Raw genomic sequence first — 20,929 nt, forward strand, 5'->3', positions numbered from 1 at the left:
GATTAGTCATTTTTTATACTTTTCAATATTCAATAATTTTTTACGTAAAATGGTAAAAAAAAGTTGATCTGTATGTAAAAAAAAGTATACATTTTTATTTAAAAAAATAATTATTATTGCAGACACACCGTTGCATTTATAAAAAGAATATCTAGTATTTTTTTGAACTATTTACTTTTCTTTTTTTATATTTTTAAAGCAATTTTGTGTAAATTAAAATAAAAAATTGGAAAAATAGAAATAAAATTCGGGTAATAACGCAAATACGAACACAACAAACGCGACATGGATAAAAATTGTGGCTGTTCGATATCTATCGGTGTTCGTAGATTGTGTGTTGCGATAAGCGTTTGTATGCGCCGCGACTCTCAGACTGTGCATTGCAAACTTAGCTGTCCACGCCGGAAATACCTACTATACCATTCGAACTGAATGGAGCCGTTGTTTCAACAGCATTTACTCTTTACCACTTGAAACGTGTAAATCTATAGAAAGATCTGTGTGTAAGTTAGGAAGGAAAAAAATATATCGAGCGGTCAATTACAATTTGATTACTTGTATGAACAAATAAATATATACTTATATATACTATTATGTGCGTAAGTTAAGAACCTAGTTAGCTATTTTAGTTGTTGGATAATCAATTTGATATAATGAAAATTAATTTGATATAATTCATATTTGATAATGAATTTTTTAGAACTTTAAAAAAGAGAAGCATGAAACAATTGATCTTTGTTTTGTGTTTCTAAATTATTATATTTTTTCTTCAAATTGGAAAATATTTGTTGAAAATATTATTTCATAAAATAATTTAATCTATTTTTTTTTTTTTAATTATAGAAAGCATTAAGAAATATCAGTAATTAATCAGAAGTTAAGAGAATAAAAATTTCATTGGATTACATGATATAAAAGATTATAAGTATTAATGATATTAAATATTTATATTAATAATATTTATTTTATGAAAAATTAGAAACAGATAAATAAATAGATAAGTACAAGTAAATAGTAAATAGATAAGTACATAAGTATAAGTAAATAGTAAATAGATAAGTACATAAGTATAAGTAAATAGTAAATAGATAAGTACATAAGTACAGATAATAAATGTAAGATGTAAATAGTAATTTATTATAAAAAATTCATAATATCTAAAAATTCATCAAAGATTTTATTTTATATTTTGATGAATGTTTTTATTATTTTTTTTAACAATTGAAGAATTCATAATAAAAACAATTTTTATTAAATTTCAATAATAAGATTCATCATAAATATAAGTTTAATAATTATAGATATCATTTATAGATAGTATTTAATATTTATATAATTGTATATAATGAATTTGTTAAAGAAAATCTAAATTTATTCAAGAAAAATTAAAGACTTTTAAATATTTTTTTATTCTTCTGAAAAAAGAATAAAATCGATAAGGATCGTTTTTAATACTTCTCAATTTATCAGAAAAAATAATGAATATAAAAAAGTTAGTGATCAACTTTTAAATCAAATCTTTATGATAAATCAAATATCTTATATATTATTTTGTCATACATAATATGAAATAATATGAAATCGTATTCAAATATTCTAATATAAAAAAATTATTTTGGATTTTCTTTTTATTACTATATCATAAATTAAAAATAAAATAAAAATGACAGCTTGTTATAAAAAATACATAAAAAACATATTTTATTAAAGAGAAGATTTAAATATATTTCATCTCTTATATATTTTACCAATCGTATTCAAATATTCTAATATAAAAAAATTATTTTGGATTTTCTTTTTATTACTATATCATAAATTAAAAATAAAATGAAAATGACAGCTTCTTATAAAAAATACATAAAAAACATATTTTATTAAAGAGAAGATTTAAATATATTTCATCTCTTATATATTTTACCAATAGATCACAAAGATCATATTTGAGTAGTGGCATTTGTCTGGCAAGAATTAACACATCATACTCTTATACACATACATTACAAACAAATCAAATTCTGATTACAACAGATTTCATAGCCAACCATTCAATTATAATTCTTTTTCTTGTTATAAACGAAATGTGTAATCAACCGAAATATGTTTCTTTTATAGGCAACCTTCCAAATGTATTCCTTTTTATCACTGTAAACGAAATACGCTATTTTTCCTTGGAACATATTAGTTTCGTGACAAAAGATGATAACACGCTTCATTTCGTGCCAAATCGTGCAAATATGTTTTCCTTCACGAAAGAAAACGAAATAAGATATTTCGATTCGTATCGATTCAAAATATTATATTCTTTTTCCTAAAATAAATAAGCATCGAGAAAATAGATTTTCGAGATAGATATAGTAACGAAAATATTCAGATGCTGATGTAACATTGTAGGTTTCTGTATCTAGAATAAATATACATGTATGAACCAGCAAAAATGTTTTGCAATTGAGATACAGTAGCGTTCTGTATTAACCGAATAGAGTTGGAAAAAATTTAAAATCGTTTAAAACAAAATATTTTCATAAGCAATATGAGATTTGAATTGCTGTTTGAAAATAATATTTCATTTAATGCTTCAAATCATGAGTAAATATTTACACTTAGAAAATGAAAATAAAAAATAGTGGATAAAAAAAAAAGATAAAAGTACAGAAATAAAATTAAATACAGAAATTAATAATCTTATGTTTAGTTCATGTAAATGTATAAATTGAACATTTTATAAATCTTTTTAATATTAAAATGTTAAAATTAATAAAATTGCTGAAATGTTATGAAATATTTGAAATATTATTTTCTTATATTTCAATGAAATAGATATTTATTTCGAAACAATACTTATACGAATTTATATTAATATATATATATACATATTTGAAATACTATCTTCTTATGTAAATATTATTTCAAAAATCTATTTTCCCGAGCTTTGCAACCAAGGAGATGATATTTCAAAAAATAGGTCGAAAAGAAGAAATAAAATTTGTCCATGTGGAAAAAGTTTCGAAAACTTTGTTTTCAAGAAAATTGAGAAAACTTATCGTGTATTAAATGTAAGTTTCGAGTTGTTGGATTTCATACCATTTATTTTCTTTTTATAAGATTTTATTGAGTCAAAAATATTTCAAAAATAACAGAAAAAGTGTCGAAGACTTAAAAATAAATATTACTTTTTCAAAAAATTAAATATTTGAAATTAGGAACATTACATAATAGTTTAGTTAAAGTTAAAGAGTACAATTATATAGCACCATAGTCAAAATTTTAAATAGTTTCTATGTTAATAAAGAAATTTAATTGAAATATAAAAGCAATATCTAAAAAATTCTTATTTATAAAATTACTTTTTATATCTACCATAGATAAATTAAATGATTATATATTATATGTACATATACTGAATGTAGTCACGCCAATATGAATATAGTTTATGCTAATATCATTGTATAATAAATTGCATAGATACAGATTATAAATAATAAAAAAAAAATTTATGATTTAATTATAAAATTATATCATAATTTATTAATATATTAATAAAATTATTAAAATATATTAATAAAATTATTCCATATGTAATATTATAATATGAAAACACTAATGATAATATTATTGATAGAAAATAAATAATAACATTATTCATATTCATGAATATATATATATATACTAGCAAAAATAGAAATGTGACAATGCGAATCTTAGAATAATTTAATATATTCAATAAATTTTTAAACTCAATTTTCTCAAAAATGAAGCTTTATAAAATGTTATTCTTCTTTTTTGACTTATTTTTTTATAAAAAAGCTCTTATTGATCTTATTTGATTTTATTACAAATAATAGAATATCTTGTAATAGATATATCGAAATAGATTGAAGAAAGTAAAAAATTTTTGTCTTACAGATTGTTAAAAATTAAAACTATTTATTTTATAAATTTCATGAAATATTTGGTTTAAATAATTTAAAAATTATTATTTTTTTTAATATTGTATTCTATATTTATAATTATTATTTTTTTAGATGAATTTATTCTTTAGTTTCTTTTTATTGTATTTTAGTTCCATGATTTATTGCATAAGAATATCCACACAAAATATATATAAAATTTATATCTACGAATATCAATCTGTACAAAACTGTTATTATAGTTTGTTAATTTAAATTATATAATATCCAAAATATTTTTATTTACAAAAATTAATTAAAAATTTACTTTTCTTGTATTATTCGAATTAGAGTCAAAATATTTTCGTTATTCGTTATACATAAGAATAATTATTTTTATTTCTTCAAATGATAAAGACTACAAAAAAGTTTTCCTTTAATAAAAATTACATGAACAAATATAAATTTATATATATTTATAAATATATAAATATATTTTTTGATATTAATTATACATTCTATTTTAAATATTTCATTGAAATATAATAAAATAATATTTTAATTACTTTAATATTATAATAAAATAATAATATTTCAAATAAAAAGTTTTTAACTTTAACGTTAATATCTAAAATATAATATAGTGATGTTTAAATATATTATAACATCACCTGTAAAAAAAACTCAATTTTCGATTTCTAAAAAATAAAAAAAATAAAAAATAAAATACTGTCATCTTTGACGGTATTGCATTTCAATTAAACGAAAAATAAATATTTTATTTACATCAAATTCGACTGAAAATGGTCCATATTTATCCATAATTTAGACGATAAAAAAATATATTATTTTTTTATTATTTGTAATATACATCAATTTTGTATTTTTTTTATAGAATGTTTTTCAATTCTAATCATAAAAAAATATTAAACTATCTACAAAACAATTAATATATTCAAGGAACTAAAGATTCTATTTTTAGAAATCAAATCAAACACAAAAATTACAATATGCAAAATATATACAAAAATTAAAATTTATTTAAATTATAAGCAATTGAAATTAAATGAAGCAAAATAGAGATAATAATTTCATCACAGTGTCGCGCTCTATCATCTTGCTTCGTTTAAACTTCAATGCTTGCTTTTAACTTAATAAATATATAAATACGAAATGTAAATATATTTAAAAAATAATGATTTCAAAAAAAAAATTCCACTTTTGGTAATATTATACAATATATAATTTTACAATATACAAATATTATTTTATTATTTAGAATGTATATGTTCATTCTAATATTAATTTCAATTTGATTAAAATAATATAAACAATATAAAACAACGATTTTTATGATAAAAGCATGTAAATAACATCGAACAATGCGAATTTTGTTAATTAAATTTCATCAAATATATTTTTATGATTCGTCAACTTCCATCCTTTTATTTAAATCTGGATGAATTTTTTTTTTTCAAAAATCAAGAGTCGTCATTTTGGATCATTATCTAGAAGATTGTAACCAATCATCTGAAAATAATTTTAGTGTTTCAGCTGTTACTAAGGGGAGCAACACCTCCGCTCGTACAACTTCTCAAGAGTTCTATTTCCAAGAAGACAATATAAATTTTTCATAAAGGAAAATTTTTATATTGTTTGAAATAGTAATTTTATTATTTTTTTAAATACACTTGTAAGTTTCAACCAATATTTTTATAATTTTCATGTTTTTATAATTCTTAATAATAATATATTATTTGTTTCATATTAATTTCTATACATAAAAAAATTATTAGTTTAGAAGATATTTTATATTTATTACATTTTGATAAACTTATTATAATAAGAAATAGATCTATTTATATTCTTTTATATATATTTTATAAAATTTAAGTTAAAATATTTTCTAAAATGATTTTAATACAAATGATACAAATGATTTTAATATGTAGGAAACAATAATCTTCATCAATTAGAATTAAAAATTAAACGATTGTTTAACAAAAAATAAACATCTTAAAATCTGAAGATTTATGATCATCATGAAATTTATTTTTTAAAACAGTTTTACTTTAAACATTTTTTTAAACAATCTATAATTTGAAAATTAATTACATCTAAAAATTAAAATGAAACCCCCATAAGTACATGTGACAAGAATTTGTTAATTTTATTCTCTCTCTCTCTCTCTCTCTCTCTCTCAAAAAAGAAAAAAAAAGAAACAAAGATTCTTTCTTTTTCTGTCATCATATTTTCTCTTTACACGTAATATATACTTCTATGATCTTAGATGTATGTAATTTGACATACATATACATATATGTATAAATATATATGCGCATGAAGATGGATTATGTTAAATCTTTCATTATTTCTACGTAAAGGGTATATTCTTATTTCTACATAGATATATTCTTTGCATCCTCATTCTCCGACGTATGATATTATTCTTGTAGTGCATTTTCTTATATTCTCATGACCTTCCAGCTAAGACTTATGCAGACTATACTGCATGTTATGGAAGAATGGGAACGGAAGTTAGTTTACCATAAGCACAATGCTAGAAAAAGGTCTGAATCTTTTGAATCTAATATGAACAAAAGACTTGAATCTTGTCACGTACAATCAATGGATTAATGTTTGAATATGTACCATACCTATATGTATGTATGTAATCGATAAAGACACACATTTCCCCGTTCTCTCTTTCCTTTTCTTCTATATTAATGGTGTAATTGGATATCAGGTAATTTCACGTGTAAAAATAAATCGGAAAAATGACATTTTTTTTCGTTTTAACCTTCGTTTTCGAGAAAAATTCTAATTGAAAACGTGTCAAACGTCGGAGAATATGACTAATTCCCGATTGGATAGGAATGGATTATTGATAAAAGCTCATTTTACGAAAATGAATGCGAAATTAAAAAATGTATAATAAAATATTTCCATTTAAATTTTTTTTAAATTGAAAAGAAGTAATCGGATATTCGGATACTCGATGACTTTTTAAATTTAATTAATCGAAAATTAGTTTTTCATTAAAATTAAAAAATTTTATTCTATATTTTTTATTTATCTTCACATATTAGAATAATATTCTATAACATTTAGTTGACAATTGATTAAATTTTCTTAAATTTAATTTATAATTTGACTGGAAAAATATAAAATATTTTGTATAAATTTTTAAATAAAAACTTTTTTGCTATTTAAGAAGAAATTCGATCACGATAAATTTTCATTATAATATCTAATTTCATATTCGTGGTATCAATGTTTTTTAATTTTTTTATAGTATAATTTTTAAAAAATTAAAAATAAAAATTAAAAATAGTGATACTTCTTTATGTAAATTAAGAAAAATTAATATAATTTCATCATTGCAAAATATTATCAAATCCTCTTTTGTTCAAGTTAAATAGAAAGGATTACTTTTATAAAATATTACAATCTAATTGTATTAAAAGTATAATAAATGCTAAATATCATTTTTCAAATTAACATCTGTGATCTCTTTATTGCTATTTAAAAGTTGCGATCCACAAGATGAAAGTTACTATACAGAAAAATCTTTGTTGAAAACAAAAAATTTCGCGTACAATACGTAGAATCAAAAATTAATATCCATCATATGTGTAAAGTGATATTGGTCTCTGAGGAGGAATTAAAGTGTTACATGTATATATGTGATAAATTTATTAATAGGTAATAAAAAGACGAGCAATCAATAATCAATTAATTAATCTTTCAAAGGGAAAGAAAGAGAATGATTAAAGGTAAATGTGAAAGAGTTGTATTCTCTATATGAAAATAATACGATTGATTGAATAACTTATAGAAAGAAAAGAAAAAAGAGAAAAGTTATTCAATTTGAATATCATAATTATTTGAGATAAATTACATAAATTATTTGAGATATTTCAGTTTCAAAATTTTAATATAAAATTTATTTATAAAACATAAATAATTCAAAAAATTTTTTAGACTTTTTTCTTGATTCGTTATATTTAATTTTTCATTACATTTTCGCATAATAGTGATTCTATTTCATTAATAGTGAATGCAATATTGTTTTTCAACTTGTCAATTGTTTTTTTGGATTATTGATATAAAAGTAAAAGTATAATATGCTATAAATCTATTGAAAAAAAAGAAATAATATAATGAAAAATTAAATGAATGCCTAATTTTATAAAAAAATGATTATAGTTACTAAAATCAACAATTTACAATTTAAATTTGTTAATTTTTTTTTTGTGAATTTTTTAAAAATTTATATCAATAATTTAAAATCGATTGACGAGCTAAAAAATAATGTTATAATATCCATTATTAACGAAATAGAATCATCTTTATGCGAGAATGGGAAATTAAGTAAAATGAGTCGAGCTTGTGAAAAAAGGTTGAGAACGATATTATTTTATTATAATGAATGTCATAAAATTGATTTTATGTTAAAATGAAGCAAACTGAAATATTTTAAATAGTTTGTGTTTTATTTCAATTTAAAGATATAGCACTTAAAATGGATATTACATAAAAATATAAATTTTTTATGTAATAATAATTTGTTTTACTAATTGAAATATAAATACTTGTACATATTATATGTACTGTATGTTATATAACGACTGTAAGTTAGGTTATTGCAATTCGATTTTAATTGTAAAAATGTTATAAAATTTTTTAGATTTTAATCAATATATATATAGTAATTTATAGTAATAAATATTTTTGTTTATTAAATAATTTAAAATTTAAAATTAATTTATTAATAATTATTATAAATTTTTTTTACTTATTTTATTATAATAAATTATGAATTATACTTTAATATTGAATTTGAATGGTTTTTGTTAAACATGTTAAAAATTTAACATAAAAATTGATTATATTAAGAATTGATTATATATAAGAAATTTCGAAAAGAGTATATTAAAAGAACAGATCAATTTATCATGAGTAAGGAAAATCTGAATTAATTATAAAAAAATTAAATATAGATACGTAAAATAAAAGAATAGATTATAATCAATTAAATATTTTAATTGATATAAATATAATAATTGATGTATATAAATAATTAATTGTAATAAATAATTTTTATAAATAATAATAATTAATTATAATAATGATAATAATAATGTTACAATAATGTATTAAATCTAATTTTCATTATTTTTTAATAAAATAGTAAAGTATTTTATTATTTCAAAAATCTAAATAAGAATTTTATTATTTATTAAACAATATTACATAATTCATATTAGATTTTATTAATTAATTTATAATATTTATTTATGAATTTTTATAATTTAATTGTGTAATATTAATAATAGTGAAAAATATTACATCTAATAAAATTAAGTAATTAAAATAAAATGATTATAACTTTAAAAAAAATAATTCTACTTCAAAGCAAATATTTTTAATGATACATTATTAAATTATTGCAAGTTGAAATATTTTGTTTTATTCATTATATATTTTATTCATCAAATTTTATTCTAATTTTTTATTTCGTGCAATTGAAAAATTCTTTTTTTTATATTGAAAAAGTGAAAATCGTTTAAAAAATGTTCAGAAAATAAACATATGTGCAAATTAATATTGAATCTTTTCAATAAAATATATAAAATATATGAAATAAAAATTAATTAATAAAATTTTAATTATAGCAATAATTAATTTAAAAGATAATTAAAAAATCATTGAATAATTTATAAATCATTGATTTTTATTATTAATGAAATTTTATAACGAATTGTTAACATTTTATATTTTTTTATAAAAAAAGGCGCAAACATGTTATATATATCGTTTATAAATATCTTTCTTTTTGTTTGATTTATAACATTAATAATATACGAAACAAAAGATGAATTGATTAGAATTATTCGTTATCTTTTTGTAAAATTTTTCTTATAAAAATAAGAATTATCTTCTTATCTTCTTATAAATTAGAAATAAAAATTATATTATAAAAATAAGATTTAAATATATTAAAATTAAAATATGCAATTTATTGATGTATATCTATTCATATACGTATACATATATTTATTTTATTAAAAGATTTATTATATTGGAAAAATTTAAAAAGATTTTTTTTTAGTTTAAGTTTATATATTAAGTTTATAAAATATTTCATTTTAATTTTGAAACGCATATTGTAACATCTTTATAATTATACATCCCTTAGAAAATGGATCAAATAGAGCTTATTATTTCAAAAGGTATGTATGTATTATAATGTATGATATATATTTTAGGTGAATATATCGAGATTTTATGTTTTTTCAATCAAATTATGCTTTTAATGTTTTAAAATTTCAAAATTCATCAAACTCATTGTTTCTCTAAAAATTTTATTCGTTATATTTTATAATTAAATTGAATTATTTTATTAAAAAAAATTAAATTATTTATGTCAAAAAATTAATTAATTGATATTTTAATTTGAATTGTGAAATTATTAATATAATAAAATATAAGAGTCACGAAAATATTCCTCGATTTATACTTTTCTTGTCTTTCATATAAATTTTACAAATTTTAAATAAGTTAAAATATATTTTTAAATAATGATTTTTTAATATAAAAAGCTTATACTTCTTTCGTAGGAATTTAAATTTCATAGGAAATAACGAACTGTATATTAAAAATTATATGATTTCATTTAAAAAAATAAAGATCAATCTTGAAATCTCGGAAGCACGTCCATTTAAAGAAAATTTGTGATCGTAATACTTCTCTCTTGAAACAATGTAAATTTTATTCGAAACATTTTTGAAACGACCTATATTTTTGGAAAATAATTGCTTTCGGAAATTAAAATAGATACGTTATATTATAATGAGTATAAATAAAATTAATAAATTGAAATATTTCAGGAAATACATTTTCTCAAACAATGAAAGAGTTTCTTTGTTATTATGTAATATTAATGTTATTTAACATTTGCAACTTAATTTTATGATGTCATATTATTCTTTCATGCATAGATTTAACAATCATATATATAACATAAAAATACTGAAGATTTTTTTATGTAGATAATTTACAATTTAAAAAATACATTTTTTAAAAAAATAGATATGTATCCGGATATTTTTCAACGGGATATAAAGCAGTGTATATTGTCCCTTAATTAAAATATTCTGTTATTTATTATTTTTTTAATTTTTAAGATATATTGAAATATTTGAAATATTTCTGTATCCTTTTTAACTTTTATATAAAGATATAAATTGTCATATAAATATTTATGACAACAAATGTTGTTATAAATAATAATGTTAAAAATAATAGTGTAATAATAATTTTAAATAAAGTTAAAAAGTTTTATATATTCTTCAGAAATTTATAATAAGACTTAATTTATTTCTTCTAATAAATATAGCAAAACAATAATAAACTTTTTAATTTTTTTATAATATCTGAAGAAGCATATTGATATGCTAATTTTACGTATTAAAATGAAGATATCAATATATTATACTACATTTATTGATTAAAATCCCCTATCTATTTTATTATAATTTTTAAAAAAATTTAAAGTTTTGAATTTTGTAAATTAAATAATTTTAATGTAGAAAATACAAGAGAAATATTTTAGAATTAATTTATAATTAACTAAAACTATATAAACATATTCTATATAAACTATATAAACATATATAGTTTCAGATATAATATTATTAGATATATATATTAGATGTAGTAATTATTTATAACTTTATAATAACATATTTGTTTATAATTGAAAAATGAATTTGTCTCCATTTGATATCATATAAATTTCTTATTGAATTGTTGTGAATGAAACGACCAATATCTTAATAAAACTTTTAAAACAATAAAATAATTTATAATTTTATTGAAAATAATCAAAATTTCATTTAAATTCGATATATCTTTATCACGTTATTATCATCATATCATTATTATAATTACAATTAATATTACACAATTAATTAATTATTATATTCCTATGATCATTATTACAATTGAAATATTAAATTGATTATTATTAATCCTTGGTTTATTTTTTGCGTTAATATTGATAATTTAGATTTTTCTTATTAATAACAGATTATTTTTCTCTTTAATTACGTTATGTTTAAAAATTGTATGAAAAGAAAAATTTTTTTCTTTTAAAGAAATCTTTTAAATTTAACGTTGAAACATAGTTTATAATGAATAAATAATAAATAATTTATAATGTATATAATTTCAAGTTTTAAATTAACAAATATTACTTAATTATATATTTTGTTAAAATTATACGTATTTATAAAATTAAATATTTTATTTTTATGTTTTCATACAACAAATTAATAAAAATATTCAAAACATTTATAATATATGAAATAAGACAAATACTATTTCAAATTTTTTTTCCTTCCAAACTTTGCCACTGTATTATATTATACTATTTCACTGTATATAAGAATAAAATTAAAATGTCATTCGACAAAAACTTCATAAATATTTTATCGTGGAGTTATGTACTATAAAATGTTATAACAAAATCATGAAGAGTAATGTAAACTCTCATCTATTTTATCTTTATGTATATATTGCAATTATCGACGGAGAACATAAATATTATACATATCTTGTCTCTTGAATGAACGGAGAAAAATAATATTTTTCATATTTCGCATATATTATACCTTTACAATTTAAAACCACTTACATTATTTGGTTATTACATGACATTTTACCCGTTCAAACTGCACACTGTGCACAAATCTAAACGGAAATATCTGGGACACCCTGTATGAAACTAGACCAAACTAATCAATTTTCTTGCCTCCCGTGAAACTTAATTTTCGTCGTACATTCGTGATACATTCGAACGAAGTGATATCGATGTGTGTACGTGTAAAGTGACTATCCGTTGGCTTTTCGACTTTGGAAAAACCGGAGTAAGCGGAAAACGTTTATCGTGCCGGTACTTGGTATCAACGAATCCGTCGATATAGAACGTTGTCCTCCGTTGGGATTAAAAGCTGTAACACCTCCCCGCTCTCTGCCCCATACCTCTCCCTTCACCGTTCCCTTTTTCTATCCCAACCGCCTCCCCCCTCGCCCCATATCTTTCTCGTTCTCTACACTCGCCTCTTACTCCCTTTTGCTCTTCCAACCCTCCGGCTCTCATTTTCTTCTCCTCTTTTCCCCTAAAAGCCGCGCGAAGTAACCCTGGCACGGCACAGCGGTACTATGCCGTCCGGCTAATCGATACGCGGTGGATGGAGCGAACGAGGGACCCCGAATGGGGTCCCCCGGACAGCAGAGGGTTGCAAGCAAACGATGGATAGGTGTTATTTCGCCGAGGCGAGAGAGTCGAGGAAAGAAATGGAAGAAAAAAAAAAAAAAAAAAAAAAAACTGGAAATCGATCGAACACTTCTTGACCGGCTTATCTTCTGACCGGCCGAGTTGACATTAGCTCGGTAAACAAGTTCGGTAAATCGATCGGGTATCGATTCGAGTTTCAATCGGAGGAATTTATTTCCGTGCAAATAACGTATATATCATCCTTCATTGGTACGAACCAATGTCTCTTTAAAGATATTCGTCATACATTTCACGATAAACGTTTAATATATCGGGTGTTAACGTATATTCGTTAGGATATTTTTGAAGGATTGATTTCAAGGACAGGCACAAAAATATCGGTTGAGCAGTTTATTTATTTAAGTTATTAAAGCGCAGCTTAAAGTTTGCGAGAATATGAGAATCGATATGAGAATCGTCGAAAAAAAATTAGAATTATATTTTATTGGTATTTATTTCCAATTAGAGAATGCTTGTTCAGATATAATATATCTTGGAAAACTGATTTTAACGTTCAGGAAACATTAAAGTTGATATATAAAAATGTCAATCGAGGCTTATTTAGTTGTAAGTTATAAAATAATTTAAGCTTATGACGAAACGATTATGTAACGGAGATAGAACTGTCTTTATGTTTCATTTTGATTGATGTAAATATTATAATTTAATGATAATTACTTATAACACTTTTATACACCAATTTTTGTTTATTTTTCATTCTTTAGAATTAAATATGTTATATTGGATATATCATATCCTCCAAAGGATTTGGATGTATTAATAGTTTGTATGTGTATGTATGGTAATTCCTTTATTTTCTTTTCCTTTTATGGTTTGATGGTTATGGTAAGTATCAAAATAGATAAAGCAGTCAAAATAGATAATAAAAATGAATAAAATAATCGCATTATCAAGATTGGAATCTTTAGTATTCTTTTCATATGCGTCTACATGTTATTTTTATCTTTTTTTCTATCTACTTCCTATTCTCTTTTTCTAATTTTTTTTTTTTTGCTCTTTTTTTCTTTTTTTGGATCTCGACCAGTTTATTTCGGTGCGAGTCGATTCAACAGTGTACTCGCAGCACAAAGCCTTATTCATAGTCGTCGGCCATAACTGTCGGCCGTTTGCGACTACGGCCATTGCTATCGCCATCTTTACCAGCCTCGAATATCAGGTTCATGCGACAAAACTTAATAATAAATAGCAAAATGAAGAATATTCGAATATATTCTCTAATAAAAGTGATAAAACTAACAAGACGAGTGTGAATAACAAAGCACATTCTCCGAGAGAATCGTATTATAAAATTTAACACGATGAAATAGATATAATATGATCGTAATTTGTATTGTCTTTCTATTAGTTCGTCTCGTTAACATGAAGAAAAAAAAAAGCGCGAGAGATAAAAATTATACTATCTACTATCTCTCTATATATAAAGAGACACTTAAAATGTACATATGATATATAGATATAATTAATTTAAAATCAACCATAAGATAAATAAAATATTGATTTTAAATCAATAAAATACAAATGCAGTAATTTTGGACAAATACGTAATACATATGTTATATGATACGATAGAAAATCATTAACAACGCGATTAAGAATTCGTTTCGGCAATTAGGAGAGATTAAAGAAAATCGAGAAAGATGAGATATCCGTTCCATTAAAAAAATCACGTACATATGAACACATGTATTGTATGCAGCACACTACCATCTCATGACAAGCTATGCTGCATCACGTCGCACAACACAGAACCCTGTTGGCCGAGCATACGCTCGGTGTAGATACAGCTCCGTATCGATTTCTATTCTCCTTCTCTTTTCTCCTTCATCCCCTCCGCTTCTCTCACTCTTTCTTTGCTGGCACTCGTCTATGTATATGTGCGCGCGCGTGTATATACGTATACCTTGTAATTAAACGTACAATAGCCACGTGAGCATAAGATTATTTTAAATTGTTTATAAAACGTTTTTTAATTGTTATTTTCGTTCTCATTTCCATTCTTCTTTCTGCTATCATTTCTTTTTATTTTCCCATTAATTTCTAATCTTTGCTTTTCCTGCGATATTACTTAATTACTATGTTATATTTTTTTACAACAAATCTCGTTTCAATTAATTACTTATTTTTATTGCTTATTATATCGTAGCGTTGATACATATGTATGTATGTATGCACGTGAAGCAACACAGAAGCAATGGTTAATATGAGATTCGATGAATTCATATGTAAAAGAAAGAAAAATGATAAACGTATCAAAATCGCAAATCGATTCAGCGATCACGATATATCAGTAAAAAGATAGGTTCCATTCGATGTGGTAGGGTTGCTCCTCTCTCTTCCTACCCCCTTCTCCTTTCACCTGAATATCGATCTGCCTTAAACAAACTCGGCTTCGCCCTACGTTTGTTCGAACGTAATCGACTTGCTCTTTATTTCGTACAAATCAAGCCTACTTTAATTTCTTCGTGTTACGTACACAAACATCTATAATAATATGTGCTTATGTAAATGTACTTGTGACATACCGATGTATACACAACATACGTTTTTTTTGTCGGAAAATATTGAAACGATTCAATCATTGATTGATTATTCGAAAGGAAATAATAAAGACCAAATACATTATATTATTCATAATTATCTATTATACGAGATAATAGTAAAACAAAGGAAATGATTTTAGATAAAAATAAAAATAAATCAAAAGAAAGAACAATATTTTTTTCTTTTATCGAATTTTTTAAAACTTTAATAAATTAATATAAGTTTAATTGATTAATTCCTGATTAAATATGAATGAACTATCGATAAGAGATTATTTTATATGAAGTTATTTTATATATGAAAGTAATTCAAAAGTGATAAGTAATAGAATAAAATATTATTGTTTGAATCTTTACTTTTGAAACATTGAAATTGAAATATATATATAAAATCAATAAATTGTACAATCGACGAATATTCAAATTTGGTTTTCTCGAAAATTTTCAAATAAAAAAAATTTTATATTTTTTACTTTTCATATTTAGATTAATCTATTATTAATAATTCAATTATAATCGATTGAGAATTAGTCAATTTTATTTATATTTGAAAAAACTTCAAATTTTAAATTTATTGGAAAATGAAGTTTTAAACAATAAAATTTACTCTTCTTTCTTTGCCTTATTTTTACATGTCACTGTTTATAGAACCACTTTTTGCTTGGTTATATTACCAATTACATTACGTTGTATATAGATTTTTTAAAAAGTTTATTATGTAAATAATGTAAATTTATTTTTTTTATCCAGATTTTTAAGAATTTATATTTCTATTATTCCAAAAATATTTTATATTTATAAATTTATTTCTATGAATATATATTTTGATTATAAATAAGAATAAAAAATAAAATATTATTAATCAATTTTAATATTTATTTATTATTGTTAACATATTTATATTTTTTTATTTTCTAAATTTGTTCAATGTAAAAATTGATTAGGATTTTACTTTACATTCACAGTTTTATTTTAATTATAATTATATTCTATTAGATTTTGAAAAATGATTTTCTTCACCATTTTTAAAATTATGCAACATTATTTACGAGTAAATTTTTAATTGATCAAAGCATATGGAATTCCATTATATTTTAAAATATAATTCCATTTAAATCTTCAAACGCAAAATATATTTCCAAAACTATAAGTTGTTTCAAAAAATATTTTAAATAAAATTTTCACTGACTCAAAAGGAACTTAAACTGTTTCAATTGATCTCAAAAGATCTCATGAAGGTCAAGTCTTTTCTAGATAGACGTACTTCACAGAGACTTCAGTTCTTTGTTTTTTTAAATTAAGTAATTTTTAATGAACTCGATCGATTTTTATCGAAAAAATTTTTGTAAAATTTGAAAATAGAAAAAATGAATAAGATATAAATGATATATAATTTCGTGACTTTCTTATCTTGTCTCTTATATGATAAGTTTTATAAAGTTTTATAAAGTTCAAGATAAAGATAATATATTTGTAATCCCTATTTATCTCTATTTAAACTAATAATTTTACCAAATTTTTTGCAAGAAATAAAGGATTACATGTATCGATAACACATTATAATTCCAATTACAAAAATAAAAATCGCTTTGAAATCTTTAAAATATATTTACCCGAAGTAAATTTTTGATTATCTTAAAATATTTGCTTCAAAATAGTTACTTTAAGTTCTATTTAAAATATTTTTTTTAAAGCAATCTATAGTTTAAAAAAATAATTGAATTTTCAGATTAGAAATGAAATATTTTATATAAACTATAAATTATTTATTTTTTCAATTTTTTTAAAATATGAACTTATATCATATTCATATATGTACTCATAATTCATATATGTACTCATGAAATTATTCAAATGTTATGTAAATAAAAAATAATAAATGGTAAATAATAGAATACGTTAAAGTTCTGGAAATAGCAAATTAAGACAATGTTACGATTATGCAAATATGCAAATATTTTTTTAACGATGAATTATTTTAAAAAGTTGGAATTATTCATTATTTCTCTTAATTTTTTGAGAGTAACAGTACAATATATCTCAAACTAGTTTTTATCGTGGAATTATTAATATAATTGAAGATTTTAATGTAAAAACTATATAAATCTAGATTTTAAAGATTTCATAGAAAATTATATAAAATTGAATTAAATGGACATAATCGATTTTTTTTTCTAAAAATCAGATCTAAAAAATGGATTCAAAGTCAATTTCTATCTATTTTTATTCTTCACTTTTTAATTGAAGAAATATACAATCTACTTTCAATAATTCATTATTTCTAAAAGTTGTCTAATTAATCAACAATATATAAAAATATATATAACAACAAGTATAATTTTATTAAAAAGTCAAAGGATTTGTATCAAGCTTTTCAATTTTTCTAATATTATTGACACGATGGATTGTTGGAACAAAAATTCCATTAAAAATGAATGTTGAAAATTAGATCTTATCTATTATTTCTTTAATTATAATTAAACATTGTATTTTTATTAGAAAAATTAATAAAATAGAAAAAATTAATAAATTAAAAAATTAAAAGAAAATTTCATCTTAAAAGACTTAAATCAATATTTTCTCCGTTTTCTAAAATATTACTTTTTAACAATGTGATATATAAAAATATAAAATACATAAAATGTTTAAATTTTGATATTTTATCATTGTAAAAAATAAAAAATAAAAAATTGCTATTTTAAAAAATATTGAAAGAATGCGAGAGTTTCACTTTCTCAAAATAAAATTTGCTTCGTACAAAATCCATTATACTCTATATATTTACAAACAAATTTTTATTAAAGTCACGATTTTCGGATTAAACAAATTTCCTCGTAAGACAATATAAGAATATACTTTCGTGAGCTACTATATACCTGCAGCGAAGAGCGGAACAAACAGAAGAGAATGAAAAGACTTACCTGCAACAGTTAGGGTTGCGTTTCGACTTGGAACGGAGCCTGCTTGATTTCTCGCGACGCACCAATAAACTCCTCCGTCCTGCTCCTTTTTCCCGTGCATTACTCTTAGGAAAAATAGAGAGCCCGTAGGAAGAAGAACACGATGAGATTTTGCATCTCCCGGTGATGTTTGAACCAGTTCACCGTCCTTATACCATTCAATCACGGGTTGAGGTTTACCTTCCGCCTTGCAATTCAATGTTACCGGTTCATTCTTGGCCACGATTATATCCGAAGGATGTTCCGTTATACGCGGTGATCTCAATTGCCCTGAAACCAGAATTTCGATTCGCATTAAAGGCAATCGAAATAAGAGAGAAAGAGAGAGAAAAAATATCAATTCTACGTTCGATCTTATTATATTTTCTATTCATCGTATTACTTGAAACAAAAATCTTCCTTCCTTTCTTTTTCCGTGATATTAGATCGGTGGTTCTCAATCTGTAGGATAGAGCTCCTTTAGAGGTCGCTTCACGCGTCGATGATTTACGAAGAAAAATGGCTGTTGTCAATTGTCGTATTTAGATAACGATATTTAATATTTATTTATTCTGATATAATTGCATTATTGTACTTTACAGCAGTGGTTCTCAACGCGTAAGTTTCTCCTGGATCTCAAGTTTTTTAAGAGAATGCTATTGCCATATCTAATTAATGATATTTGATTTGATATAATTGCATCACAATATTTTAAAATTATAGTGATTTCTAGAGGGCGCTGTCGTGTAATGCTAAGCCCAAACATTATGAATCACATTCCTCTTAGGGATCACCAAGTGTTTTGTCATAGAAAGCTGTCATATTTGATTAATATTAACTTTTAGCACTTCCTTTTACTATAATATATAAATTGCAATATTCTATAGCACTGCTTTTCAACTTATGACGCCAAGCGCTTTCTAGAGGGCGCTAATGTGTGACGTTAGACAATAACTTTCAATACTTATTTAATTTCACATAATCACATTGCTATATTCCATGCGTATATCTTTTTACCAGTCAATTTAATTGAATATTCCTAATTTTTCAAATTTTCTTATATGATTTTAAATCGTCTTTTATGGGGAACTGGTATTTGAAGATAGGAAAAGAAGGTTCTAACCAGAAGAAAAGACTGTAAAACACTATAGTATATTCTATTTGTATTCGTTACATGTATCTTGGTATATATATCTCATATACATAGTTACAAACGTGCGCTTATTTAGGTCGGTTGTAATTCGACAACGTATAACATAGCTTCTAAATTGTTGGTTGCACGATGAAGATAGATACGCTTATGTTACCTGCTTCAGACTCCATACTGGAACGAAGCTATTTCAACTATCCCGATATCGCTAGAGGGATTCTAAAATATTCTTGGAACGTACAGATACGACCTATAGACCATGAGTACATCTACAATCGGTTCGCGCAGTCTGCAAATTCTACTCGAACATGAACGTCTGAGGCGGAACTGCTTGAGAAACATTTCACATCTGTTAGAACATTCATTCAAATTCCGAGATATATGAACATCTTGCCAATTAACTAATTTCCATCTTTAAAAAGTCTGTTTTTTTAATGCTCTTTTTGGTTGTGACTAATTGTGACTGTGTGATATATATATATATTTATATATTGAAGTATGTTGGAGTGAAATTGGAAAATATATAATATGAAAGAACGTGATCATGATGCTTCATATATAATATACTTGTATATATATCTATGTATATTAAAATATAATATATTGTATTAATATATAATATATAAATACATAAGAAGATTATATTAATTATATGTATTGAAAAAATTTTTCAGATATCTTTTCTTAAGTACTATATATCAGTGTTTCTCAATCTTTTTAGCTTTGCAATACATTTTAAAACTAGTTAATTTGCTATACTAATATATCATAATTATTTATTTAAAATGATAACACATTTTGATACTTTTTACAATTTATTAATTGTTTAAATAAATTTTTTTTAGAAATATCTTTAAAATAAAAATAGTTATAATATTAATGTTATACATTTTAAATATAATAGTAATTTCATATCATTATATTACTTATAAATATTAATAAGTATGTATTATATACTTATATATAAAAATATGTATAGAATATATAAAATTTTAATAGATATAATTGTATAATGTCGTAATTTTCTTCTAAGAAAAACTGCTGTATGT

The 20,929-nt window shown here is 22.2% G+C and overlaps 1 protein-coding gene across 1 annotated transcript in view; it reads right to left on the reverse strand.

The window, feature by feature from the left end:
* The window catches only part of LOC412739 (roundabout homolog 2), a 45,156-nt gene that overhangs the window by 17,725 nt on the left and 6,502 nt on the right, over window positions 1–20,929 (reverse strand). The window contains exon 2 of the mRNA XM_396192.7: window positions 18,713–19,021. Within this exon, the coding sequence (XP_396192.5) occupies window positions 18,713–19,021 (309 nt within the window). The remainder of the gene's footprint in view (window positions 1–18,712; window positions 19,022–20,929) is intronic.

This window comes from Apis mellifera, linkage group LG16, assembly GCF_003254395.2.
Source record: "Apis mellifera strain DH4 linkage group LG16, Amel_HAv3.1, whole genome shotgun sequence".
Taxonomy (NCBI): Eukaryota; Metazoa; Arthropoda; class Insecta; order Hymenoptera; family Apidae; genus Apis; species Apis mellifera.